Below are 26,859 nucleotides of genomic sequence, written 5' to 3' on the forward strand. Positions count from 1 at the left end.
TGTCTTTGGAGTCTATCTTATTGCCTATAGAAGAGCTTACAAGGCTCCTGAACAAGGCACTGTGAGTTTGTGGGAGAGACCTACCAACTCTTTGATCTAAATGAAGGGCTTAGTGGAACACTGATCACAGACATTGACCTCAGGGACCAGAGAGATTGGTTGACCCTGTAGCTGTTGGACAGAATCAGTACGTTTTTAGCTTCAGCATATGGGACAGGGCAGAGCTTACCAAAAACCGAGCGCCGTCAATGTGGTACTTCTTCACGGCCTTCTCACAGTCCCTGTAGTTCAGCTGCACAGAGAAACACACGATGCTGTCAGTGCCACGGGCCACTGTGTTCCCCCTTCTTCTCCTCCCCCGGAGCTTAGCAATCTGCGGTGCCTGTGGCTAGCCAGCCCCTTCCTGATCCTTTGTCTAACAGAGGGGCCAGGTCCCCACTTCAGCCATACTTTCACTACCCTCCTGGCAGTGTCTGAAATGGAGAAATTGTACACTCTAGTCCTTGGGACCAGAACCTCTGGAAACACAGTCTTCAAAGTCCAAGAAGGGTGGTTATATCGTAGTCAAGAAAGTAGGAAAGAAATGACAGAAAAACCGAACACCAGCCTCTGTCTTATGTCCCCCAAAATAATCTTAGTGACCACCCAGTTATTTATGCCTAGCCCATTGCTGATGGAGGAGTCAGCTCATGTTCATTCAGTCTTGCTAGACTGACTTTTTTTTTTTAATCTCTTAAATGACCTAAAGTAACAACCTAAACAGTGTCTGGTACTCTTAATTTTAAACTGCTGAAGGCTCAGGTCATTTCCCTGGCCGCCAGTTTAGCAACGAGATCAGCAGCTGCTAGTTAGCACTGGCTACGCTACATGTGACAGGCCCTGCTCCCACCCCAAAGCAGCAGTAAGTCACTTGATCCCCCAGTTTCATGGGTGAAGGGTGAGAGACACAGAGAGCTAAGAAACATGCATGGGTGGAAGGTGACTTAGGTGTCAACCAAGCTTTGGGACTTGACTTTAATGTTTCCATGAAGAAGAATCTTTGAGGAACAGTGTTACATACATAAGAGCATACAGTGAGCGATTGGGCGCGTATCCAAGTGCCCCGTCCAGATAGCATATTACTGCACAGTGGACATACTTTTGCCTAGCTTCTTTCTATGTAAGATAAAGTGTTGAAATCAAATTCCCAGAGCAGAATGATAGCATCAACAGAGGTAAGTATCCTTAAGTTGTTGGTGATTTCTCGAAGCTAACCTATGACTGTTCATATACATCCACTTGAGTTTGTCCTCAGTAGCTCAAAGCTTCACATCAGAAATACCTCTACCTGAGGTCCGGTGTATTTAAGGTAAAATATTTTTCTCTGAGGACCTTATATGCTTCTCACAAACAGCTAGTTCAACCTTCTTGGGAGAAAATTTTAAAACAAATTTCTTATCTTATGACCCCTTTTCCAGATAATGTAAAAAGTAAATATATCTGGATGCATTGGCACACACCTCTGATCTCAGCACCTAGGAGAGTGAGGCAGGAAGACAGGATTGCTGTCCATCCGTCCGAGAGCAGCCTGGGCTAAACTCCAAGAACCCGTCTCCATAATAATAATTTTAAAATACACTTGTTGTCACCTCCTTGCCTAGAAGGGAAGAATGAGCATCGCACTTGGGAAGCTGACGTATAGGTCAATGCTGAGGGCAGGCCGCATCTGCAGCTTGCTGCTGTCTCCTTGACCCACGGGCAGGGTGTGTAGCAGGTTTGCCAACTTCCTTTAACTCATTTCGCTGTGATCACTATCAGATGCATCGCCAGCTCTGCAGATGCCAGTTCTGACTCTAAACCAAAGATAGAGTTCAAGCCTTGAACCTAGACAGTTTATGTAGTCCAGTAAGACCCGAGTCTTGGGACCTAAAATCTGCATCTCAGCAAGTACCCTAAGTAATTTTCCTTAGCACCCAAGATACCAATCTTGGCACTGACCGAATGGCTGTGTAGATGGTGGTAACTGGTGCCCAGAGAGAAAAAAGGTCTGGCTTAAGGTCACACAGGGAGGTAGAAACTCAACAGGGTTAGAATGCATGACTGTGAGCCAGTAAATATACTTCATAGCTGGGAATGCTCCCCTGCTAGGCCTAAACCAGTTGGAGGAGTTAGGAACAAGCTGACCATGGGTTTAATCCTCATGATTTCCATCCCCAGTACAGGGTAAGCCACACATGTCTGAGATAATCTGACACAAAACCTCGCCACCCTGCCTCAGCCTCCCCAGTCAGGCTCTGGTTAGAAGAGTGGGATAAAGGTGAGGTAGGACATGGAACACACATGTGTTTACTTTCAACCTTACCTCCATCTTGTCTGGTTAGTTACTGTTAATACCTCTGTTTCACTGTTTAGGTAAGCAAGGTAACTGAGGGAAACTAAGTCCCCAAGCTAACTGGAAAGAGTACAACTCAAACAAGGCGTGTCTGACTCCAGAACTGGGTAGTAGTCTCAGTGGCCCAACCCAACAGCTTCTGTAGACATCTCACTTGCTGGTCAATCCTTTAAAAGGCACACCGACCTTCAGGAGCATCTTTAAGTGATTCTGTGTTCGTTTCACAGAGTGTCTTCTCTGGGGACCAATGAGTTTGGGGTCTGAAGCATCTCATCTGTGTCTGTGGCAGGGGACTGATCCTTCTAACATCACCAATTACCCCTCAGCTTCTTTGTTCCTACTCTTGATTCTTTCCCTCTAGAAGGTGAGGCCTGTCCCTGGGGTGTGGCTTTTTCCAAGGTCCGTGATCCCCAAGAATAAAACTCCCTCTTCCCTTAATTCAAGCAGAGAGATGTACACTTGGCCTACCCAAGGCCCACCCTGTACTGAAGGGAACTTAACCTATGCATTATCTGTGGCACCATGGGATTACATAACATCTTAGTTAACACTTGAATAATGGGAGCTTTCTGGGCCTCTTGGTCCCTCCCCAAACTTCCCTGCCTTCATTCTTAACTTCATTCCCATTACTCTGTTGAAATAATTCACTACTTCACTCCACTATGAAAAATTTACCTATCTGCCCTCACTTTCTTTGGTTTTAGTTAAGAAAAGCAGTTTAAAAACATGCTTCAAAAAAGTCAGTTGTCTAATCATATTTCCACCCACAGTGTTGAGAGAGAAGCTTATAAAGACATTAAAGGAGAGAAAGTGACTAAAATAAGGTTTACAAAAAGTGGCAAATGACAGGATCTGTGGGACAGTGGTCCTGTCATGCCTTGCCCAGTACAGAATGATCACAATTTCTTCCGTAGGTTGGGAAGGAACCACTGTATGGATTGCAGGTTTGACTATACACCCCAAGGAGACTAGTCTACTCTTTGTGTCTCTGTTTCTTCAAAAAAAATAAGAGGATAATAGATGACTTCTATGGTCTTAGTTTTAGGACTTCACCTTCCCCGCTGCCTGGCATATCAGTGGAATTTGAGGCCAGTTCGCAGGGATGGAGACAATAGAAGCTCGTGCTTTACATAAGACCGCTTACCTCTTCTGTATGGGTGCTTAGAGGCATCAAGTGTCTTGGGATGTGCCTAAGCAGACATGTGGTCCTCACTAGGAGGTAACAAAACAAGGACTCTTGACTATCTCCTCCTTGATTTCTAAGTCTGCTGAGCCCATCCTTTGTGTCCCGTCCTGGTACTCATGTCTACTTTCAAGGATTCTCATTAAGCTCCAGTGAGACTGTGGTCAATAACCAGAGTCTTGCCCCCTTCCAGGATCATGAACAATGGATGCCCCAATACCACTGTTCATCCAGCCCTCTGCCCATCCCTCCTGCCCTGCCTGTTTCTTTTCCTAGCCCGGGACTCCATAGCACCATAGCTAGTCTCTGCATTTCAGAGAATATACCTTAAAGCTAAATAGACATGGATTCAAGCCAACCCAATAACACTCGAGAGCTTTGAACTGCTCAAACTCCTGAGCTGACTTTTCAGCTGAACAAAACATTGACAGCGAGACACAACACCACCAGTGTATATCATTAATATGGTAACTCTGACCTCTTACAACCTGTAAGAGGGTTGTGTCTGATAGGACACAGTCTGAGGAACCCTGGATGTGTGCCTCTATGTACTAGGGGCTTACACATGGGAGGGCCCCCTCGGCTATCTTTCTCTATAGGACACACTGCCCGGAAAGCTCAGTAGTCTGTCTGTCTGCCTCCCAGGAAGGTGGCAGCTGTAGTTGGTAGCTCCGCAGTTTTTTTGTATGCGTTCCGTATTCTTTCCAGACTCCACCTCCACTCTCTGGCCACCCCATGAAGGCACATCGGCCCCACAAGAAGCACAAGAGCGACAGACTCACCTTCCTGAAATAATCAGCTAGACTGTCCGGGTTCCAGGCTAAGACCTCCGAGCGAAAGGGCACATTCTTCAAGGCCATGGCTGCTGTTTAGGGAGAAGCTCACAAGCCGGGGAGAGCTGCAGCAGCCATGAACAGAGAACAAAACCAGATCCAAAGCTCTGAGGTGTCCTTAGCTCTTCTGAATCCCAACTACACTCAGAAACACCCTTGTCAAGCAGGCGTCGCTACCACTGTAGCCGGATCCCAAGAAGCAGTGGCTTCCCCTGTGAGCAAATATGGTCTCTTCTCAGAAAACGACTCAGCCGGTTTCCTTTACCACTTCCTCTGCTGACTTCTAAATAAGTAAACAAGGAAGGGCCAGCTCTAGGGGCTCACAATGCAGAGAGAGATAGGGGTAATTCCCCACTGGCCCGGATACCCCAAGCAAGTGGGCTCTTAAACTCAGTTCAAGTACTGTTTCTCCACGATAATTCCGGACGCCCGAAGCTGGACGCCACATTCCTGCATGGCCGCGACTATACAGATAGGAGCCTCCTTTCACACTTCCCTAAAATTATCTGTAATTTCATCCACTAGTGAACTGTGAGGGAAGGAAGATGGTCTCTTCATGTTTTCCAACCTCCTACCCCACCAGTTTGTTTTCACTGAAAGCAGGGGCACCTTCAGCGGCTTCTTCGTGTTAGAATAAGTGTGAGCGAGGTAGGCAGGCTCCAAGTGGCTAAGGGTTCTGGGATGCAGAGGACCAGCTACACTTCTGATATGAGTGTTTCTGCACTGCAGTCTTGGGTATGGAGTGGCTGAAGGGACTCAGGACACCCCAAGGCCGCGTTCTCAGGACAAAGGATATTTACTTAACCCGGAGGGACAAGGGGCAGGGAATAAGACACTAGGATGGGGGACATAAGATGAGGGAGGAAGGAGAGAGGGGAGGGGTATTTGTCCCAGGGAACAAAAGACTGCCTCTGGATAGAGAGGAGACAGACCTGGCCCATAGGAAAATGGCAGTTTATAAAGGTAAAGGGTGAAATCCTGTGTTAGAGTGAGGTATTTCATTTTAATTGGGCATATTAATTAGGTGAACCAAAGGAGGTTTTGATTTCTGGACTTCAAGACTTTGATAGCTGGACAATGGTAGCCAGCCTCAGGAAGAGGAGGCCACTCTAGCTTTAGGAATGTAACTTAACAGTTTTTAGCAAGGCAGAGGCAATGGGGGGAAAAGGCAAGGCCTGCCAGAGCTATGTTTGCCATGTTCAGGCCTTCTATAGTCTCTTCAGTGACAGTCTAGGTAACTGGTTTCCTTATCTGCAAGGCAGGCAAACAGAGGGGCTACACACATGCAACTTCAATGCATTTTCTAGGCAAATACAAAGATAAAATTTTAAAGAATTGTTATTGATGACACAACCCCTTCCATACACCGCGCTTCCTCACTTTGTTCTCTCTACTATTGTGTCTTCCCTTTGCTATTGAGTCTTCCACATAGCTGGCCCAAGAGTCTGTCCTCCCAGGACAGGTGATGGGGATCTCTAGCATCACCCTTCAGTCACAGTCTCCGAGCAGATCTCATGGGTTGAAGGAATCCCTGGCTGTGAGTGAGACCTGAGGCTAAAAACAAATGTATTGATGCAATATGGCGACCTGCAAACACAGATTAGCCAGGGGTCCATATGTATGTGCACATACATGCCCGCAGATACAGACTGCACAGACGCACACCTGCGCACCTCTCTCGATCCCAGTGCTGGTACCTGAGATGCTCTTTCTGGGGGTTTTGCACGAGTGGCTTCAGTCATGTTTGCTTTCCCTTTCATACGCACTACAGAAAGCCCTGCTGCCTCTAGTAGCTGTCTCATGACCTGCCTATGAGTGTAAATGAGACACAGATGCAGTGCCAGACCCAGCCCTAAGAAGGGGTCCATGATGGTGATCTGCGGAAGGCATCAACCCAGGTAGCCTACATTAGGTGATCACCAAACTGATGATGCTCAGTGAACCACTGCCTTCCTGCTCCAAAATGCCCTGACTAGTGAGAGACATTACTTCGTTTTTCAAATCAGCAGTGTGACAGCCATAATGGAGCCAAATCACTTTCGAGTAAAGAAGACACCATGGGATGAACTGGGCTTTCGGCAGGGGTCTTAGAGAGGAGAATGGATAGGTAAGGATTCTGGCCCTCATTAATCAATCAATCAATCAATCAACCAACCAACAAAAGTCTCTTAAAATAGAGAAATTCTGAGGAAAGAAGCATTCCAGATCATCCTTAAAAGTAAAAGCAATAGTGGGTTTTTGATTTTTGGTCAGAATTGTGTTTTTGAATATTGTGCACTCAATTCAGGGTAAAAAACAACAGAAAAACAGAAGCTAGAATAAAATATTGTTAAGTAATTTTTATTCAATAAAAAGTGGCCAAGACAAACAAGCCATGGGGACCAGTGACAAGGTAGCTACAGCATCCAGAAACCAGGACAATGACAATGAAGGTAATAGAGACACAAGACCACAGAAAACCCCCTCCAGTGTGTCAGAGGATGCGCCGAGAACTTTACACCAACCCTCCCAATGGCTGGCACAGTTATTACTCCTGCTTCATTGAAGAGAACAATAAAGTCAGAGTGGAGAAGCCATTTGCTTGCTCTCTACATCCTCCAAGTAGGTGTGCATTCCAGTATTGTTGAGAATAGACTTGAGTCCAGAGTCACTATCCCTTACCATTTGCCTCCTCAAGGTTCTGGGATGCTTTGACGATGCCCAGAATAGAGTCAGGATTCAAACGAGGCCTGTCTTCAGAGCTTGTACAGTAGCCCCTGTGTTCATGGGGACAGCTTATGGTCTGCAGTCCACAAAAAGGTAGCAACTTGCTGATCTGTCTTTCACATTGTGTCCACTGCCCATTGAACCACAGACCAATACCTCAGTTAAAGCATCAGGAGAGAGAGAGACAGACAGAGAGAGAGAGAGAGAGAGAGAGAGAGAGAGAGAGAGAGAGAATGATGAAAGAGGAAGTGTGTTGCTTCAGACCTGAAGACTGTCCTCTTCCTATCCCTGGGTGATTTCTCAACAATTTTAGGTTTCACATCTCCTATGTCTGGCAAGTGTTCCAGAAACACCCAAGGCAGGGAAACTCTGAAGAACAGCGCTCAGGAAACCAGGACAATGTGTGTGATAGCATGTCATCTCACTTGTTCCGTACTAGGTCTCTTTACATGTGAAATGGGCAGGCTTCGCATTTATCCCAAGACAGCAGTGGTATCAGGATGGCAAGAACTCAGTTCCTACCAAGATGTCATTCTGTTGGCTTTGAGCAAGAAACAGAGTAGCAGGTGGGGACCAGCTAAGGTCCAGCATTGCAAGCTAAGAAGCCTCTTGGATGGGGCAACTGATCCCATCCCATCTCTTTTGACCAGAACCAGATAGAGAAGCCCAGTTGTTTATGAAGATATAGGTTGAAAGGTTAAACAAAGCAAGAGAGTGTTTCTGAATCTTTCATAGGTATTTAAATTTGTCAGAGCTCAAGTTCCTTATACAAAATGGTGCAGATATATATATATATATATATATATATATATCCTCTCACATAATTTTGAGCCACTTCTAGAAGGTTCATAATACCTAAACATACCAATGCTATGTGTGTAGCTGTGATTTTCTGTTGTTTCAGGAATCATGGCGAGGAAAAAAAAAAAAAACTCTATCCACATTCAGTGTGGAATCGGTTGTTTAAAAATGTTTTAACCATGCTTAAACATGTTGAAACACATGGATGTAGAATCTGCAAACACAGAGGACCAATCATATGTCTCAAGGTTAAGTAAGAGCAACAGACAGACAGCACTGAGACAGTGGCAGTGGCAGGGGCTAACAAGATAGGCATCGAGAAGCTATGGGAAAAAAAGCAGTGCTTGCAGTATGCAGGGGCAGACAGTGGAGGTTCTCTTCCCTCCCTCCCTCCCTCCCTCTCTCCCTCCCTCCCTCCCTCCCATCCTCCTTCCCTCCCTCCCTCCCCCAAGCCTAGATTCACAGCACCCACCCACCCCCCTTTCCCTCTAGCCCACAGCAGAATCACAGGGCAGGGGCCATGACTGCCTTTCCTACTGACTAGTGTTAGAGGTGAGAAAATAGACTGGGGAGCCGCTGCTCCTGTGTGTGCTGTGGAGGAAGGATCCTGGGGAACTGTCGCATCAGGACCAGAGAAGAGAGAACAATAGGGGATTCGTGCATGAGAATATGTTGCCCTTCCTAGGGCAGAGGCTAAGGGAAATCCCCCTCCCCCACCATGCTTAGAGGCAGGCAGTAGAGATGTCACCCATTGATGGGATCATTCTGGATGACAAAAAGCGATAGGATCCAATGAAGGAGAGCCTCGGAGGGTCCTTCGTGGTACATGACACACCACACTATGGTGTAGAACAAAAAATACCTTCCAAAAAGTGCAGGCTAATGGGGGCTGGACCCCAGCAACCATCACCTGGGGAGGCCCAGTACTTCCTAGCACTCCTTGGGACTGCACAATAGGAGATGGTGAACACGGACTTCCACAGCCCCTTCCAGTTCTTCTCCAGATAACATTCACTCTGTCTCCCAGTCTCTGAGCGTTCCCTTCCACCTGCCCTGGACACTGGTCTCACCTCCCCCTTCCATGGATAGCACAGGAGGAAAATATGAGTGGGCTGCCCTAGGCAAGGCAAGGACCGGTAGGTAATATTTTCCACTTCCTTGTGGCTGACAATTTTGTTCTTTATTTTTTTTTTTTAAGTCTCCTTGCTCTGGTTCTCTGGCTTTGTTGTTCAGCTGAGGTACCTCAGAAGTTCAAGGTGAATAGGAGGAAGTCCTTCTTTGGACTTCCTGTCAAACCTCCTTGTCTTCTCTCTCATGTTTCACTTCAGTCGCCGGAACTCAGAAAAGCATGTTGCAGAGAGAAAACTCCCCAAACTCCAGGAAGGGTCGGTAGCTGTTGGCAGGGGCAAGAGAGAGGGGCCAGCTTCTCTACCTAATAGATGAGAAACCTTTGCTTCCTTCTGTGGACAAGCCGGAACGTGGCAGTATTGGCGGGGGGGTGGGGGAGATGGAGCACAAGAATAAAAAGCAAAAGGTATTTAAGCCCCTGGCAACAGCCTCTCACGGTGAAAGGAAGATTTGAGGTTAGAAAGAACAGCAAGATTAGGGGATCATGTATGTTTTAGGTGAAGTCAAAGCATCGAGAAAGTAAGTCTACCACCGCTTCCTGGGGACCTCCACGGTTTGGAGACAAGAATGGTAGGTGGGCCTTTATTATACCGTGTAACTTCCACAAGCACTGCATGCAAGGGGATTCTGGCACGTGGACCCGCTTTACAAATGCAAAAGAAAGGCGGAGGAAGACTACCTGCTTACTGAAAGCACAGAGAGCCAGAGGTAGAATATGGGGTCTGTATGATGAGTCCATCCACTGAAACAGTCGATCTGAGCTAATGGGAGCTCACCAACATGAGCAGGACTGGACAGGAACAAGCATAGGACCAAACTAGTCCCTCTGAACGTGGTTGACAGTGGCAAGGCTGGGGCAGACTGAGGGGCCACTGGCAGTGGCACCAGGATTTGTTCCTACTGCTTGTACTGGCTTTTTGAGAACCTATTCTCTTTGTGCTCAGCCTAGATACAGTAGGGAGGACCTCAGACCTTTCCCAAAGCAATGTGTCTTAACCTCTCTGAGGAGTGAATGGGGGTGAGGTTGGGGGCTAAGTGTAGGGAATAAGAGGAAGGGAGGGAGGGAGAACTTGGATTGGTATGTATAATGAAAAAAAGATAGTTTGTTTCCTTTTAAAAAAGAATATGGGGTCTGATGCCAAGAGTGACATGGTTTCCAGGGGTAGAAATCTTACAGCGGAGTCCCCAGGCTCACACAGAACAGATCTTGCAGGTCATGTCCACCATGCTTGGAAATTCTTTTCCTTTGGGTTCTCCTAAGATGGTCACACTATGTTTGCACAAGTCCTGTAGTAAGAAAGTAGGAGCAAGCCAAGCGAGTCTGATACTGTGTTTGTGGTACAAGCCATTCTTCAAAGGACACCACAGCACTGCAAGCAGAGAGACACAGCTCCGCTGTGCCAGGCTGACTTGGAGGTGAGGCGCTGGAGGAGAAGGGGGAAATGAGGAAGGAAAAAGACCATCATATTCCACCCTGCCCACTGGGGGCCCAATGAGGCCGGAGTCACTGCCTGACTCTTCGCATTCCAAGCTCGATTCTGAAAACTGTGCTTGCAGGTATGTGAAGGCCCTGGATCCTTCAGGTGGGGTACCTTGCTGGTCGGGCATTCTGATGCCTGTATCCTCAAGGCCCTCGCCCTGCAAGAACAGGTGCAAATTACTGTCCAATTTGTTCATACAATATCAAAGGGAATAGAGGAGGTCACCTAGAGTAAACTACACAGTAGACAACAGGCTGGCAGGTGGTTAAGCCCCACCAGCAGAGTGTCTGACCTTGAGCTCCCTTTAAAATCACCCAATCTTTATATTTTTATTTAGTAGAGCTAGGATTGAACTCAGAACCATGCGATGCTACATCCCCAGCTCTTTTTGTCTTTAGTGGGGTGCAAATAACGCTTAGCATCCTTCATGGTGCTTTCGTTGATAATGAAGCTGTTCGTGTTACATACCTGAGCTACACCTGGTGTCACACAGAGACGTTTCCAGTTTATTTTTTTCCCCCGGACAATGCTAGGGATTCCTTTCTGTGTTAGCATGCCATGATCCTCTCAGTAGCTGATTAATTAATACAAAAGAAACACAAGTAATCCTATAGTGAGGATTTATTCTGCAAAGTTCCCGTGGAGTGTCATCAGAGGGTGATCAGACATGTTAGCAGGGAACAGGGATGCTGCTGCTAGACAGAGGAGCTCTGTTTATATGATGCTGAGCAACAAGTGCACCATGGGGCCATGCCTAAAGAATAAAAATTCAAGAGTACTTTAATCTGTCCCTGCCTCCTTGTGTTGATGAGTAAATCTTCTCCCTGACATGTCTCATCTGCTTCAGTAACAAAATCCCCTGTTCCTCACGTGTTCCCAGCAAATAGCAACTCTGTTTGCTTTTAGTGAGAAGTCAGAACACAAGGTAGGCAGGAGAGTGTGTGCGAATGTGACAGCCACACACTCAGCTCACTGAGTTCAGCAGCTGCTGTTGCCCTGCTGCTAGGGAGTGAGACTCCTCACATCACGGCTTCAGCCTCCGTTAGCAGAACGGGGCCCCTTTTGGTCTTCAGGCAGGGAGATGACATAGGTTCCCAGCTCTAAATAAAACTTGGGCTAGGCCAGTAAAAGCACCAGGTTCTCATAAGCAAGCTTCCGCCTCCCCAACCACTTGACACCATTGTTTCTTGCTACCTCTAGGGTCTCTTAAAAAAAAAAAAAAAGGCCAGTCTTCCAATTAGCATACAAAGTAGTTCATTTCATTATGGTGCTTTGTATAATACATTGTTTTAATAGATCTTCTTCCCCTAATCTCTTGCCCTCCAACTTGTACCTTCCTACCCCAGTAATCCCCTTTCTCATGCCAATGAATTCTCTCATTTTAAAAAATTGTATTTTTATGCAGAGGAGTACTTTGCTTGCATATGTACATCACATGCATCCTAGGACACACAGAAGCCAGAAGAGAGTATCAGATCCCCTGGAACTGGAGTTATAGACAGTTATGAGCTACTAAGGGGATGCTGGAACCTGAACCCGTGTCCTCAGAAAAAACAACAAGAATTCTTAGCCTCTGAGCCATCTCTCCAGCCCGGGTCAGATGTATTCTATCCTACCGCCACTTCTCCCTGCCCGGTTCCCTTCCCATCCCGTGACCAATGAATGGACAGAGTCAGGCTGTTTTGTATGTATATTCACTCTGTGATTCAGGAAGTCTCGCCAAACAGCCTCAAGCCCAGAATTCCTCAAATGGAAACATCCTCTAACAGAGAGAGTTTTTTCGCTCATATTTTGGCAACTTTCAGGGTGTCTCAGGGACCACAGGACGGACACAGCTCCAGCAGAATCAGCCTCTCAGCCTTGGCTTTTCTTCCTTCGGAATTTTTAAAGGGTTAAGCTTCCCTCTCTGTCCAAAGCCAGAACTTAAGAAGGGTGGAGCCTCAGACCAGGACATTGGGATGACACCATCTAATCCCTCGACAGCTACCCTATAGCTGAGTGGCTTGGGCAGCCCACTCAACTTTTTCTCTCTGTGCTTTCGTTTCCCACAAGGACGGGGAACGAATGCAGTTCGTGGAAGGCAGTGGTAAGCCTGGTACGCTGCCTGGCTTGCTGTTGAGGGCAGTCCTTGCTAGAAGGTGGGAGAAGAACGAACAACAGGATCTAAGTCCAATGATAAATGACAGGGAGATATGATGCTGCTGGCCTCGATGAAGATGTGGAAAGGCACACAAGCCAAACATGGGTGACTTCTGGAACCGACTGAAGGCCAGGAAAATGATTCAGTCATAGAACTTGGAGAAAGGAAGAGCGCCCTTGAGTTTAGCTCAAGGAGATGCATCGGGCTCTTGTCTGAAATGATAACACGCTTGTATTATGGTAAATCTCAGAGGTTCCCAACCTGTCGGTCGTGACCCCTTTGGGGTTGCATGCCAAATATTTACATTATGATTCATAAGAGTAGCAAAACTACAGTTATGAAGTAGCAATGAAAATAATTTTATGGCTAGGGTCACCACAACACGAGAAACTGTATTAAAGGGTCACAACTTTAGGAACATTAAGAACCACTGCTCTAAGACCATGTAATTTGTTATAATAGTAGCAACAGAAATACTAATTCATCAACTAACTTAAAAAAAAACCTACCCTATCACTGTGCCACCTCCAACAATCTTCTTTCTCCTCAGTTCCCCTAGCTGCTGGATACACTGGCCTTCGTCCCCAACAGCCACCTTCCACAACCAATATGTCCATGATCTAGAACCTCCCCATTTTGACCCCTGTGTTGATACAAGAATAGCAATGACCTGCTTATGCTGGCTCTGAAGATGCTATCCATACAATAACTCAGCAGAGAAACACCAGGAAACTACCGACCAAGGGATCATTTGCCTGCAGTGATATCGTCATTGAGCATCCTGGTTATTCAGTTACATGGTGAGCAGTGCAACACGTGCCCCTTCCTGATAGAGTCTGCGCTGCCAGAGGATGCTCAGCTGGACACTTCGAGTTTTGAGTGCTTGCGCCTCTCTGAAGCTTAAGTGAGCATGTCCTTGCGGTGAGGAGAATTTCCCTTCTATCCCTTGTCACGGGTTAAAAACCTCACAGCTTGTATAAAATAACCACTTGGGGTGGGTGTACTTTTAAGTTGGACTAGTGTAATGTCATCATGCAGTCAACTAAACAGGCTAGATAGATAGATAGATAGATAGATAGATAGATAGATAGATAGATAGATAGATAGATAGATGACAGACAGACAGATAGATACCATACAAGCTGATCAAACAATGTCTTTTGGTTGCAGGAGCTTCATGCCACTGTGACTGAAGACTGCTGAAAGATGAAGTCCTTTTTTAAAGTTGGAATGACTTGAAATCATCAACAGGAACCCCGTGACCTACTTGGGCCCTGAAGGACTCGAGATGACTCATGCTAGGGGTGCTAAGCCTTAGCGCGAAGCTCAGATCTGCATCTCTGCTAGGTGAATAGAGGGAGACCGTGCTTAGTCCAGCGCCTGACTGTGTGGCAGTCACATGGCTGAATGTGCCAGCTACATCCTGAACATGGCTTGGAAGAGGAAGAAAGGGCAACGGAAGAGGCTACTGTGTTCCTACTTCTCTGTTTAAGAAATAGGAGGGCCGTGGGCACAGTCAGGGTTAGCTCTAGGTGTTCCTTCAGAGCCTCTAACTTTGTCTGACGAGAGACCCTGAGACCTAAGACACAGGGCATCTTGCTAGGCTCTTCATCAGCCACCGTTGTCAGTTTTGTCACCTGCTTCCCATACCAATGTTGTTTGATTGTTTACACACCGGCAATGTCCACTAACGCAGTGCCACGCTGTGTTTAACTCTTTGAACCCTGGGACATGTATCCAAAGGCTTCCATTATATAGAGCTGGGTCCTAACGGGTCTTGGCTCCACAGCGACAGCCTTAGGCATCTTTTAGTGATGGTTCTGGATGTTCTGCTTGGGCCACAGTGCTCCTTCCTGCCCCATCCCAAGAAAATTCTTTTGAAACCATGTTCTCTTCCATTTGTCTCAGTCTTCGGTTGACCCAGGGGGCTGTCGGCACTTTTCACTCAGCTGGGCTTCTTGCTCGGCTCCCAAGAGAGCCACTGCCATTGTTAAAGCTCCATGCTTGATTCAGCTCACTTACTCATTCATTAAACAAATATTTTTAATCATCTGCTTTCTGCCAAAGAACAAACAACACTGTTGGTCTAAAACGACCTAACAGGTGAATAATGGATAATTAATTGGCATTTATATTTACTTTGTGCCAGGCTAACCTTAAGCCCTATGTGTGTATAGTTCTTTTAGAACTATAGCTTATCCTTCTATACGATATGTGTAATAGCGATTACATCACATATAAATGTACCTGTATATGTATTCAGTCTTCTTTATACATGGGTTGGTATCAATAGAGCCAACAAATTGGAGATTGAAAACATTCTGAAGATAATTAAATCTGTGCTACAGACACGCAGACCCTTTTCTCTTTGATATTCTCTAAGGCACTTAGTTAATGATTGTTTACATTGCATTAGATGTTCAAGTCATACAGAGATGATTTGACACACATGAGAGGACGTGCATGGATTCCATAAAATAAAGATTGTGATATTTCCGTGGATGGTGAAACTAGTCCCCCAAAGACGCTCCCCGCAGCTCCATGCAGTGTTTCCCCAACAGCAAGACGACAAGACTGAGACACAGAGCAGTCCCACACCATGAACTAGCCACCAGCCTGGCTGTCTAGTCTAAGGAAGAAAGAGTGAAATAGTTCAAGACTTGCTTGGCAGCACAGACCTCACATGCTCAACAGTCACATACGCCCTATGAGGCCGCACATACACAGGGCATGTCCATTGTGGCAGAACTCTGCCTGGTGTGATGGTCCAGAGTCCTGTGACTGGCCATAGAAGCCCCAGGGTATATCTCCTGCTCTGATACTCACCAGCTGGGAGACTTGAAGCAAATTCCCCAGCCTCTCTGAGTCTCTCGGGATATCAATCTACAAAACGTGTTTACTATATATGAGCACCCCCGTGGAGTTTGGGGGAAGATAAATTAATTCTGGGTTGTTTAGGGGTGCCTCACATACAGTAGACACCTGACCTATTAGAGCCCCCGCCTCAAGCTCCTGAAATGATAGGAGGTGGAAACAGCAGAACAAGGAGATAGAAGGTGAGAGGGGCCAGCTTAGGCAGGTCTTAGCTTTGAATGAGTGGAGCCTAAGGGAGCGAGGAGGCCCCAGGGGATCAGCACGTGAGAAACATGCAGACTCAAGGCTGAGGTTTGCTAGGCTAGCCCAGGGCTTGCTGTGAGGCCAGTGTGACTGGAAAGGGGTGTATGGAGCTGAGGACAAAAGCACAGCTTGGGGACATGCTGAAGAACCACACTATGGACCAGGCCATCTGTCCTGAGCATGGGGGAGCACTTGTGGTTTTAAGCAGGAAGTGTTGGCATCTGAACTCACATGTGAAAGTTATCTTGACCAGCTATGTGTGAAGGGAAGACCACAGAGCTGAAGTGACACAGGGAGCCCTGTTTGGGGGGATGCTCGGTTGGTGGGCTGAGGAGAGGGTATAGAGGATGGAGGCCCACAAATTTCATCTCCCAGCCAGCTCCTCATTCGGGAATCTCTTGGACTGGGAATCTTGGCTGAGCGTTCGCCTGGCTCACTCTCTCACTTCCTTAGGTGCTGACTCAGAGATTTCTGTCCTAGTTTCGTTACCAAACACTGTGACAGAATACCGAGACAACAGCAACTTAGGGGGGAAAGGCTTATTTTAGCTCACGGAACCAGAGCGAGGGCCTTTCGTTGTTGAAGGAAAAGCAAGGGACAGGAAACCTCTAGCCACATTCGGTCAAGAGAGAATGTGAATGCTTAACTCTCCTCTAGCTTTCTCCTTTTATACTGTCCAGGACCTTAAGTGCAGGGAATGGTGCCGCTCATAGTGGTTGGGTCTTCCCACCTCGACTAACGAATCAAGATAATTTCCCAGAAATAAACCAATCCCCTTATTAAGACTATTCCCAGGTGAATAGATTGTATCAGGTTGATAAATGAACTGCCACAATCTCCTTTTCAGAATAGGCTTCCTATCCCCCCTTTTCTGGTTTATTTTTTCCCTCCTTATACCGAAATAATTTTTGCTATATTTTGTTAGTATCATTATTGTTCATAAAAGGACCAATATGACATGATAAAGTGGTTTTTGTCACCTGTGTTCCTCACCGAATCTCAAAATTCTACATCACAAAGCATGTTCAAGAAATATTGTAGAGTGAATCAATGAACCAGTGAATGACCAGCATAGGGAGGCAAGGGAGCAGGTGCCGAGACACTGGACTTGAAGAAGGACGTCACTGGCCTACAGCCGCACAGAGCGAGCAGCATAGCCATGCTGGAAGCCAGGCCCCACAGTTCCCGCCCTGTACTCCTTCCTCTATGCTTCTTGGTGCCTCATCTAAATTTCTTCTGTGTTCGCAGGGCTCTCCATGAGTCATCTCTGCTCAGCGGTCTCTTCTCCTCTTGTAGTAGCCATTCTTAACTACCCTTCCCTTCTCTCCAGAATGTGCCATCCCCTTTGGCTGAGCTTTCATTTTCTGCAAACCTGGCCAACTGCGGGGTCTGGATAGTTACTGCATCGTGTGAACAAAAAGGAACAAGATGCCAAGATCAGATCCCTAACCTGTTTTTTTTTACTCCAACCATCTCTCTGGTAAGGTGCAGAGACACTGACTCCAGGGGTGAGGGTGATGGGGAATGCAGAATGGGAAAACCAAACCGGATCATGGTCCTCCCTCAGCCACAGCTGCTGCTGAACACTGGAGGTGGGTGTGAAGTTTGCTCTGGTACCTGTACAGGGACTGGTGGCAGAAACTTCACCAAACCTGTCTTCATGAACAGAAGCAGGGTGCCATAGTCCACTTCCCATGGCTGAGTTGTTTATAAAGGATAGAAGGTGGAACCCAATTCTGAAAGTGGCCTCCTGACTGCATCAAACCTGCAGAGGGACCCACTTTCTAAAGCAGAACCTAAGAGGGGGTTTTTACAGCAGAGGGGTTTCTGCAGCAAGTGAATTCATTAATCCATAGATGCATCAAGATATGCATAGATGCATTCAAGAACCAGCCTCCCCCACCCCAAAGGCCTCACATCTCCACTAGCACATGGCTTGAGGATTATGTTTTCCATCCACGATTTTGGAATCACATCTAAACACAACTTCAGGCTTTCTTCTCATCTGGTAGAGAGGTTCTTAAACCTGGTCACTCCACTCTTCCGCCTCTTCCTGAGAAGCAGAGTGGGCCGCTTCAGCTTGCCTGTTTGCTGTCCACCTCTCACTCTAGCCCACAGCAAAATTTTCCTCTTTATTCTGAATGATCGAATAGTAAAGTACCCGTTTAGAACGCTGGTTGGACTCCAGGCATTTTGCAAACCCGCAGTGCTGCGCGTGCGTATCCCTCCCCACAGTCAGAATACCGACTCAGTGGTAGCCCCAGGTGAGAAGTAAAGTTCGACTCAATCCTAGTGTCTGAATCTAACTCTGAGCTTTTCTTTACCCTGTATACACTTTCCATTCATTCGTTCGTTTTTTTTCGACACATTTTTAGTTGAACCATACTGTGTTACAAGGCCCTTTTCTAAGCACTAGGCTATAGCGGTGAACAGGCAGACAAGGTTCCAGCCTCAGAGAACTAACTTCCCACGCAGGCAATGAGAGAAAAGGTGCTGAACAAGAAAGATCCATCAAGTTAAGCAGAAGATTGACTGCTGCGCCAAAGAAAGCACAATGGTGGCTTCTTGACTGGATGATTGGATGATAGATCGGGACGCTGATGGGATCATGTTGGATACCAAAAATAGCCTCGTGAACACTTTCCTGGGAAGATTGTGTCCCGGTCAGGAAGCGGCGTGGAGAAAGAGAGGGAGGGCATCTGGAAGGGAGGTGGGCGTGGCTGCTCCTGGAGAAACCCCCGCCCCCGTGTCGGGTTGATCCCCACCCCCCCATGACTTGTTCTGCAGACACAAAAGGCTGACAGAGGAGGCCTTTTGTGACACAGCAAAGAGCCAAGGCTCCCCTCCCCCCGCAGCATCACCTGTAAAATTTCCAAGCACTTGTCTCTGTTGTTTCAGTGCAGCCGGTGCCCGTCCACCAGCTCCACCCACAACCTAACAGGATTCCCGTCCCGCTGCTCACCTCGCTTCAGACTGGGAAGTTGATTGGCTCTTCCACACCGCTGCCACTCACAGCCTCGCTGTGGCTACAGCCCTCCTAGCTGGGACTCTGGGAAAGTTCACTTCCTCTTTTGACATCTTAGCATGTAGGAATCATTCCAGATTTGGTGGTTCTTCAATTTCCTCTTTTGTTTCTTCTAAAAAGTGTGACCTGGGGGAATCTACAGGTTCAGCGAGGGTTAAAGGATCAGACGTAAGGGTTTTTATGAACTTCACTGAGTCCTCAAAGGCAGAGAAACGGGAATCCCTCTGATATAACAGAGCACACCAGAGCATGGCATACGGATTTCTGCATTTCCAGGAAGCCCCTGAAATATCTGCTTACAATGTAATGAGCCCTTGTCCCTCTTCTAGAGCATTGAATGGGCCAGAAGTCAGAGGTAGGAGAGGCAGCCAGAGGAGGTCAGCAGGGGAACCTGGCTTCATACTTATTCATCAGCAGAATCCCTCTAAGTCGTTATTTTGTTTGAACTATGTTTAATTTTTTTCTATCTGCAGAGGTAAAACATAGTCATTATGGAAATGTAATCAAAATACAGGTGAGTAAATAAGCATAATACTAAAATGCTTGCATTTCCTTTTATTAAAAGAGAAAACTTTCTCACTACTTATAAATATTTGTGTGTGTGTGCGTGTGTGCGTGCGTGTGCGTGCATGTGCATACGTGTGTGTACGTGTTCGTGTGCGTGTGTGTGCCATCTATGAAGATACCTGTGTAAACCATAAGAAGTTATTAGATCCCTTAGAACTGGAGTGACAGGTGACTGTGAGACCCTGACATGGGTGATGAGAATCAAGCTTGGGTTCTATGGCAGAAAGGACTTTTAACTGCTGATCCATCTCTCCAGCCTCAAACGGTCTCACTTTTTAAATGAGACTACACTTCTCATGCCGTTCTTTATGGACTCTAGAAAAAGAACAACTTCCGACAGCTGTAATTGCCCTAACTTGGGCAAACAACAATTCATGAGTCTGCAGAACTCAGAACCAGACGAGAGTCAGAGAGCCACCCAGTGTGAGTCGCCGCTTTTCTATAGCCAGATAAGCAGAGGCATTACCTGACAAGGCAACAGCTGATGAGGCATGACACAGGAGCTGTCTATGATTCGCTAATGCTCAGCTGTTTAGGATTGGCTGGGGAAAAAAGCACTCAGGCTTCAGTTTGTCCACACAGCAAGTTACGGTGCAGTTTGCTTCATAGGAACTCAGCGAACAGAGGTAGCCGCTAGCTCACGGCCTCTGCTTATTTAATTTAGCACCCCTGCAGGGCATTTTTGAATGCTGTTTCACAGAGCCAACATATTGTGAGCAGCTTTCCTCGTGATGGAAGGCCATCCCAGAGCAGTTTTTTAATGGCTGCTGAGCGTCCTGCAGAATCCAGGTACCAGAATTTATTTCAGCGATTCCCTCTGCTTGGGTATTTAAGTTGGTTCCAAGTTTCATTATTGCAACTCAGAAACAAGCTTTCTTTTACCTCAACGGCTGCACACAGCTGTGATTATTTCTTCGGGCTAGGTTGCTAGATGTTGATGTGCTGGATTGAGGACGTGAGCCCTTTATGTTTTGTCTACGTCTCACCCCGCTGCTCTGACAAAGACGGCTTTCATTTGGCTCCTGCTCATTGATCACAGAGGTGTGTCTTGTCACTTTGTGACATTTCCTCCTGTCACACTTCCTTGGGTGCCCGTTTAACCTGTCTCCCTGGGGATGATGGAGGATAGGTATTGTTAAAATTCCTTCCTGGGAACACGTAAACAGCTACCTCCTCCTCCTCTTAAGGTCCCAAAGGCAAACCAAGGTGCAATGCCACCAAAATTCATTCTGGGAAACCTCTGAGTTTATTAGGGGTTAGCTTAGTGGTGGAACAATGACTATGGGGTTGTGGACATAAGTAATCTTAAATAGCCACACTGAGAGATCTGCACCCAGCACGAAGGATGAACCCCCTGGACTGCAAAGATGAAACCATGCTCCCTTTGCTTCCCCTGCTCATATACTTGAACCCCTCTCTGAGGTCACATGCAATTCAGGGCGGAATTGTATACAACTGATTGAGAGGAGTGTCTGGGTACTCCCTATGAGAATCCAATGACCCTCCCTGCCCCTCCTTCTGTAAGGTTCTTCTATAGTTAATGAACCGAGTTGTGGCAATCTTCTGAAATCAGGCACATCTGATCTGTAAAGACGGGGCAGCTTGTCCACCAGGGTAACACTGCGCAGCAGAAGGGCAGGCATTAGTCAGGTGCATCTGTTGGAGGAGAGGCCGCTTGTTCACCCCAGCTGCCCAGAACCAAAGTAATCACACAGAAACAATATTATTTAAATCACTGCTTGGCCCATTAGTTCTAGCTTTTTATTGGCTAAGTCTTACATCTTAATTTAATCCATTTCTATTAATCTGTGTGTCGCCACGTGGCTCTGGCTTACTGGCTAAAGTTCCAGCGTCTGTCTCTGGCAGGGTTACATGGCTTCCCTCTGACTCTGTCTTCTCTCTCCCAGCATTCGGCTTAGTTTCTCCCCTGGCCTAGCTCTGTTCCTCTATAGCTCTGCTGTAGGCCCAAAGCAGTTCCTTTATTTATCTAAGATAATCACAGAATACAGAAGGAAATCCCACATCATGTATCAGGAAAAGCCCTGTGAAAACCTTAGCATGCATATGGCTTATACCACACATGTCCATTATAAATGTTCATGGAACAAGGTTGCATGTGATCAAGAAAATGCTGTGCCTGTCCAAGTCCTGGTACATGTAGCACAGAGGCTTATAGACCCTGGGGCCATACCAGCCTGAATTGGAATGCCAACCCTGACTTGGGCATAGCTCCCTCAACTTCAATTTTCCCAGTTGGGAAATGGAGTCATTATATATCACATCCTGATGAGGGTCATGGAAAATCAAATGGAATTAGGGGGGGATAAACATAAAGCATGGAGCACATACTACTTAGGGTTTTCATGAAATAGGCAATGATTTGAGTTAACATAGCAAACTTTATTTGAGGCCCTTGAGAGGCCCATGAAACTGCTAAGGCTGATTTGTGCCAGCACAGCAGCTAATCTCATAGGCAGAGATGCCCATGTTAGTTAATTTCCCGCAGTGTTTACTGTGTTTTGTGTTTCATAACTCAATGCCACTTTACGTTTCCTGGGAAATTTTATTTGACTTACTAGGCTCTGCTTTCATAATGCCTGCCCTCGGGAGCCCACAACATGGCAAGGGGTAGGGGTGGGATAAGCCCAGGCTTGACCAGCAGACCAGAGGCTCTCAGCTGGTGACCCTGGGGAAACTGTGCATCCCGTGGTCTCCCCAAAACCTCGCACTCAGAGCTCAGGTGGATCCCAGGTCTCTCAAGCATCGGAAGACTTGCCGGGCAATTTTCATAGAAAGGTGGGCCTGAGACTGCAGGTGGACTCTGGAAATGCTAGACTTGCCATAAATTGGTCTTTTGAGGACTTTTAGAATAAAAGGGAACGTTTGTGTCAGGCTCGAAGCCATCCCACGTAGCACACAGCCTCAGGATGTGGTAACGCTTCACAACTGTGCCCCCGCTCCCCTCCCCCACCTTAGCTCTTATCTGGCTCCCACATAGCCCAGCCTCGCAGAGCTATGTGTGAGTCAGAGCACATTCTCCCAGCTCTGGACTTCTGAATGAACTGTGGGTTTTCATTTGTTTTATTTTGGACATTCTGAGTCGTTCCCTATGCCAACCACTCCGTTAAACATCACCTTATTCTCAATTACTACGGCTAAATCTTCCAAGCCTCCCAAAAGATGATGAACAACAATGTACACCCATTTCTGTCCTGGCTGAGGTAAATATTCTGCACCTCTTTGTTTCAGATCTTTGTTCTAAGAAATAAAACTTTATAGATATGGTAGAATTCCTTTCCTTATAATTTTTGCTAAACCTTAGCGGGCCTTTGTCCCCTCCCATTTTTATCCATTTTCTACAAATGTAAATCGTCATAAAGCACATATATAGAAATGTTTGCTTAATCCTTTTCTCTATGGTGAAAAACCCAGTATGCAATCTGTGTCCTTCGCAAATGCGTATATGTACCATTCTGTTTGCCATTGGCACTTTGCTGGATGGTGGATGTCTAGGAGGGTTTCTCTTTGATGCTGAAATTTCATGACCCCGGACAGGAATTCATTCCCCCTCCAGCTCCAGGCAGCTGTCAGTCACTCCAGCGTTTGTTCCTATGAGTCTGCCTATGTTGGATAACTCATCTGTGTAAACTGTGCAGTGCCTGTCCTTCTAAAACAGGCCTATTTCACATATCACCGTGTCCTCAATGCTACACATGGGACAGAGTCTCCACTTTTCAAGGCCGAGTCACATCCACCCATGTTGTTCACTGAAGTTTCATTCTCAACAGCCAAGGATTGGAAGAAGTCAAAATGTCTCTTGACAGATGAAAGGCTAAAGATCACACACAGTGTGTACATTGGATTATTGTTTCCCCTTTCTCTTTAAGTTTAGTATCTGTCTATAGAGGTGCTATTGTTTGCTATCCATAGACAAAGGCAAGTTGTCTAAACTGAACTAGCACAGCGACTGGTACCTCACAAGAGAGCTGGGAGATGTTTTCAGTGAATGCTGGAAGCAAAGGGCATATCGACAAAAAGGAGACTCTGGTAGCGCTCCTGCAAAGCCACCTGTGTATTCTTGGATACGAATAATTTTATAAGACATTTTACTGCACTTGCATTTTGACTGTGACTCTTATCAGATCAGTTTTTCAAAAGTTTTAGATTTTGGAGCATTTTGGAGGTTTTCAGATTCGAGGTGCCCGGCCTGGACAATGTGTCTGATTTGTGTGTTAGGTACCCTACTAATTCCATGAAGTGGAAGGTTAGGAGAGCGAGAAATAGGAGCTTCAGTGCAAGATAACACAGCATGAAATAATCGTTATGTCTCCAGAAGTACTCGAAGACGCTGCCCTGCACTTTGAAAGCCCCCTCTCTTCCAGACCAGGCTGCCGGTTGCAGCGGCTTCTACAGACAAAACGAGCTCAGTGCCCACTCTTGGAGGCCGCGTGTTCATTACTAAAGGACACTTAAATGGAAAACAGCCCAGCAACCGGAATCAAATGTGCCCTTGGGGAAGAAAGTGGAATTCTGGGCTATGCCACACCAGTAAGGCCATGAACCAAAGCCTCAATTTCATGGACTCCTGAAGGGCTGCTCATGGGGAAAAGAGGAAATTATAAAGTCACAACAGAAGGCTGAAACTGAAGATTGACCTCATCAGAAAACCCAAGATCGTTCCAGAGCTAGTAAAAACCACACTTGATGCTTTGCACAGTCTTTAAGAGGTGGAGTGGAACTGCCCTGTCTTTTCAGTGTGGTATGGGTACTGCTTTCTTTTCAGACCACACACGTGGAAAGGGAGAGGGCCACTTGAAGAACTGTAACAAGCACTACTTTCATGAGGTGCTAAGATCACTGGCAACAATAACAGAGCATCACAGAAGTACCTGCTGCCAGCAGGGGAGGAGGCTGCTTTCCCTTTGTGGCCTTTCTTTTCCCAACCCTAACCTTCAGCCTAATTGAGAAACCCATGCAGACAAATCCTAGTTCAGAAACATTCTACACAATACTGCGTAAGTGCTCCATGGCCTGTCAAGGTCGTCAGACACAGGGAAAGTCAAGAGGAACCCAGGAGATTTCTTAGTTTACATTTCTATTATTGTGATTAGCACCATGGCCAGCAGTAACTTGTCAGAGAACAGGGTTTATTTCAGCTCACAGCTCACAGTGCATCATCAAAGGAAACGAGGGCAGATCCCGAAGCAGAAACCTGAGGCGGGAACCGAAGCAGAGACCGCAGAGGAACTCTGCTTACAAGCTTGTTTCATCTGGGTTGCTCAGTAACGTTTTTATACAGTTCAGGACCGTCTGCCGAAGGATGGTATCACCCACAGTGGGCTGGACTCTCCTACATCAATTAGCAATCAAGAAAATGCCCACTGCCACACCCACACACCAACCCAACGGAAGCATCCCTCCAAATGACTCCAGTTCGTGTCAAGCAGACAAAGGCTAGTCAGCAGAGTGATGAGGACATGGGATGTAGGACCCGGGAACAGAAAAGGGATGGTGGGTAAAAGCTAGAGAAATCTGAGTAAAGTGTTGATTTCGGGTTATATTAATCTACTAATACTAACTAATCCAAGTGTTATAAAGGATGCTGATAATGAGGGGGAGTGGTGTCTGGACAGTGCATGAGAATGCCACACCCTTTGCAAATTTTTAAATTTTTAAAACAGCAAAAACACGCATTTTTAAAACAAAAAGGTTATTTTAATGAACAAGCTGAGGTGGTAAAACTATATTGGTCTTTGCTATAATATTCTTTCAAGTTTGTTGTAGACTTGAAGCCACAGAGCTCTGGTCTTCTAATCCTGCCTGTGTCTCCTCTCCAAGGCCAAGGTTCTCTACAGGATAGGCCACAGTTGCTGTCTGTAGACTCCAGGAAAGCCCACTGGCGAGATCATTGTGACTCCATAGTCACCTTTGCATCATTAGTGTGCCTCCAGGTTCTCCCCGAGCTCAGAGCACCTACTACCCCTCCATAGACCTGACATCTAAACATGTCGCTTGCTCTTTATAATGAACTCTTTGGTCAGAAGGCAGCGCTTTATTTATTCCTACCCTCCCATTGGGACTGGTACATAGCAGACACTAACCGTCATCCACTCATCCATCCATCCACCCACACATCATGCCATCCGTCCATTCATCTATCTTCCACCTATAGATTCACCCATCATTTTATCTCTTCATTCATCTACCCAACACTTACCTCTGTGTCCATCTATGCATTCGTACACATACCCATCTATTCACCCATTTATTTTCTTACTACCTATCCATCAACACACCAATCCATCCATCCATCCATCCATCCATCTATTCATCCATCCATCAACACACCCATCCATCCATCCATCCATCCATCCATCCATCTATTCATCCATCCATCCATCCATCCATCCACCCGCCTAGGCAGCCAGCAAATACCCCCTAGGGTCTTCACTATCACCTTTCTCTGGGCTCTGTGGATAGAAAAGAAAGCTATACACTAGCTATATGTTCTAGTGGGAACCGTGGACAGTGGAAATAAGCAAGCTAGTGAGTAAGAGCAAGCTACTCCGTGAGGTTTCCCCAGGGGGACAGGAGCAAGCATCTATCCACCACAGACAGGGCACCACAGTAAGGAGCTCACCCAAGTCCTGAATGGAGAAGCAGCATATTGGGCTTCTTGGAAATGCACAGGTGAGAGGTCACTCACGGGGGTGGGTGACCCCAAAGCAGCTGCACCACCTGAAGGTCTCACCCCCAGTGAATGAGAACTCCCCTGCAGCTGTAGACATGGCACCTCCCTTTCGGTGACCCTTCCAGACTCTATACTCTATCAACTCCTAAGACCATACGCAACTATGGAAAGGAATATCCAGCTATCTGGAGGGTGCTGGAGGGAGGGGCTGAGATCTCAGGTGTGGGACTGATGACTCCCCTTGTCTGGGGGAGAGCCAATAGGTTGACTCTGAAGGCTCTCTGCCAGCAGTCCCAGTACTGTGACGGAGATGGCCCTGGGTGCTATGCTTAGGGGACCATGTTCCACAATAAAGGCAAACAGAGTAGTATCCCAGAGGGCTGCGTTAAAGGGAATATCCAGATCAACTCACAAGAAGGTGGTATTTGTTGTTTTTGTTTGCTTGCTTGCTTTGTTGTTTGTTTTGTTGTTAGTGGCTCTGGTTGCTCTTTTTTTAAAATAGGGATTTTTTTTATAATTTCTTTAATTTTTGAGACAAAATAATCCCATCATTTCCCTATGCCTTTTCCCCCAAGCCTTCCCATATATCTCTCCTTGCTTTTCTCTCTCTCAAATTTATGGCCTCTTTATTCATTAATTATTGTGACATGTGTGTATATATGTGCATATATTTATATATTCCTAAATACAATATGCTCAGTCTGTGTAGTGTTACTTGTATGCATGTTTGTATTTGAAAAGGGCTGACCATCTGGAATTGGGTAACCGAGTGGTGTCCTTAGGGTTTTTTTTCACAATTTTATTGGTTAATTTTGC

The 26,859-nt window shown here is 46.5% G+C and overlaps 1 protein-coding gene and 2 long non-coding RNA genes across 6 annotated transcripts in view; 2 read left to right on the forward strand and 1 right to left on the reverse strand.

The window, feature by feature from the left end:
* The window catches only part of Lcp2 (lymphocyte cytosolic protein 2), a 56,877-nt gene extending 38,125 nt beyond the window's left edge, over window positions 1-18,752 (reverse strand). Inside the window, exons 1-2 of one of the 4 annotated variants that reach the window (XM_048436018.3) lie at window positions 18,723-18,752; window positions 230-292 (exon numbers count right to left, since the gene is read on the reverse strand). Coding sequence is in view for 3 of the 4 variants with exons in the window: in XM_048436016.3 (XP_048291973.2) it covers window positions 230-292; window positions 4,337-4,414 (141 nt within the window). In the remaining variant the exon portion in view is untranslated. Of the gene's footprint in view, window positions 1-229; window positions 293-3,515; window positions 3,580-4,336; window positions 4,843-18,722 lie in introns of those variants that run through there. The other 3 variants (XM_048436016.3, XM_048436015.3, XM_048436017.3) reach the window with 3 other exon arrangements.
* On the forward strand, window positions 9,127-15,000 carry LOC125401684 (uncharacterized). Its single transcript, XR_007232432.3, has 3 exons — window positions 9,127-9,592; window positions 13,194-13,564; window positions 13,814-15,000. It is a non-coding gene; the product is annotated as an uncharacterized LOC125401684 (long non-coding RNA).
* Window positions 18,753-19,865: 1,113 nt separating the features above from the next.
* Window positions 19,866-26,859, forward strand: part of LOC148121017 (uncharacterized) — a 13,957-nt gene continuing 6,963 nt past the window's right edge. The window contains exon 1 of the long non-coding RNA XR_015738898.1: window positions 19,866-20,141. This is a non-coding gene — a long non-coding RNA (uncharacterized LOC148121017). The remainder of the gene's footprint in view (window positions 20,142-26,859) is intronic.

The sequence above is a fragment of the Myodes glareolus genome, chromosome 9 (assembly GCF_982192425.1).
Source record: "Myodes glareolus chromosome 9, mMyoGla1.1, whole genome shotgun sequence".
NCBI lineage: Eukaryota > Metazoa > Chordata > Mammalia > Rodentia > Cricetidae > Myodes > Myodes glareolus.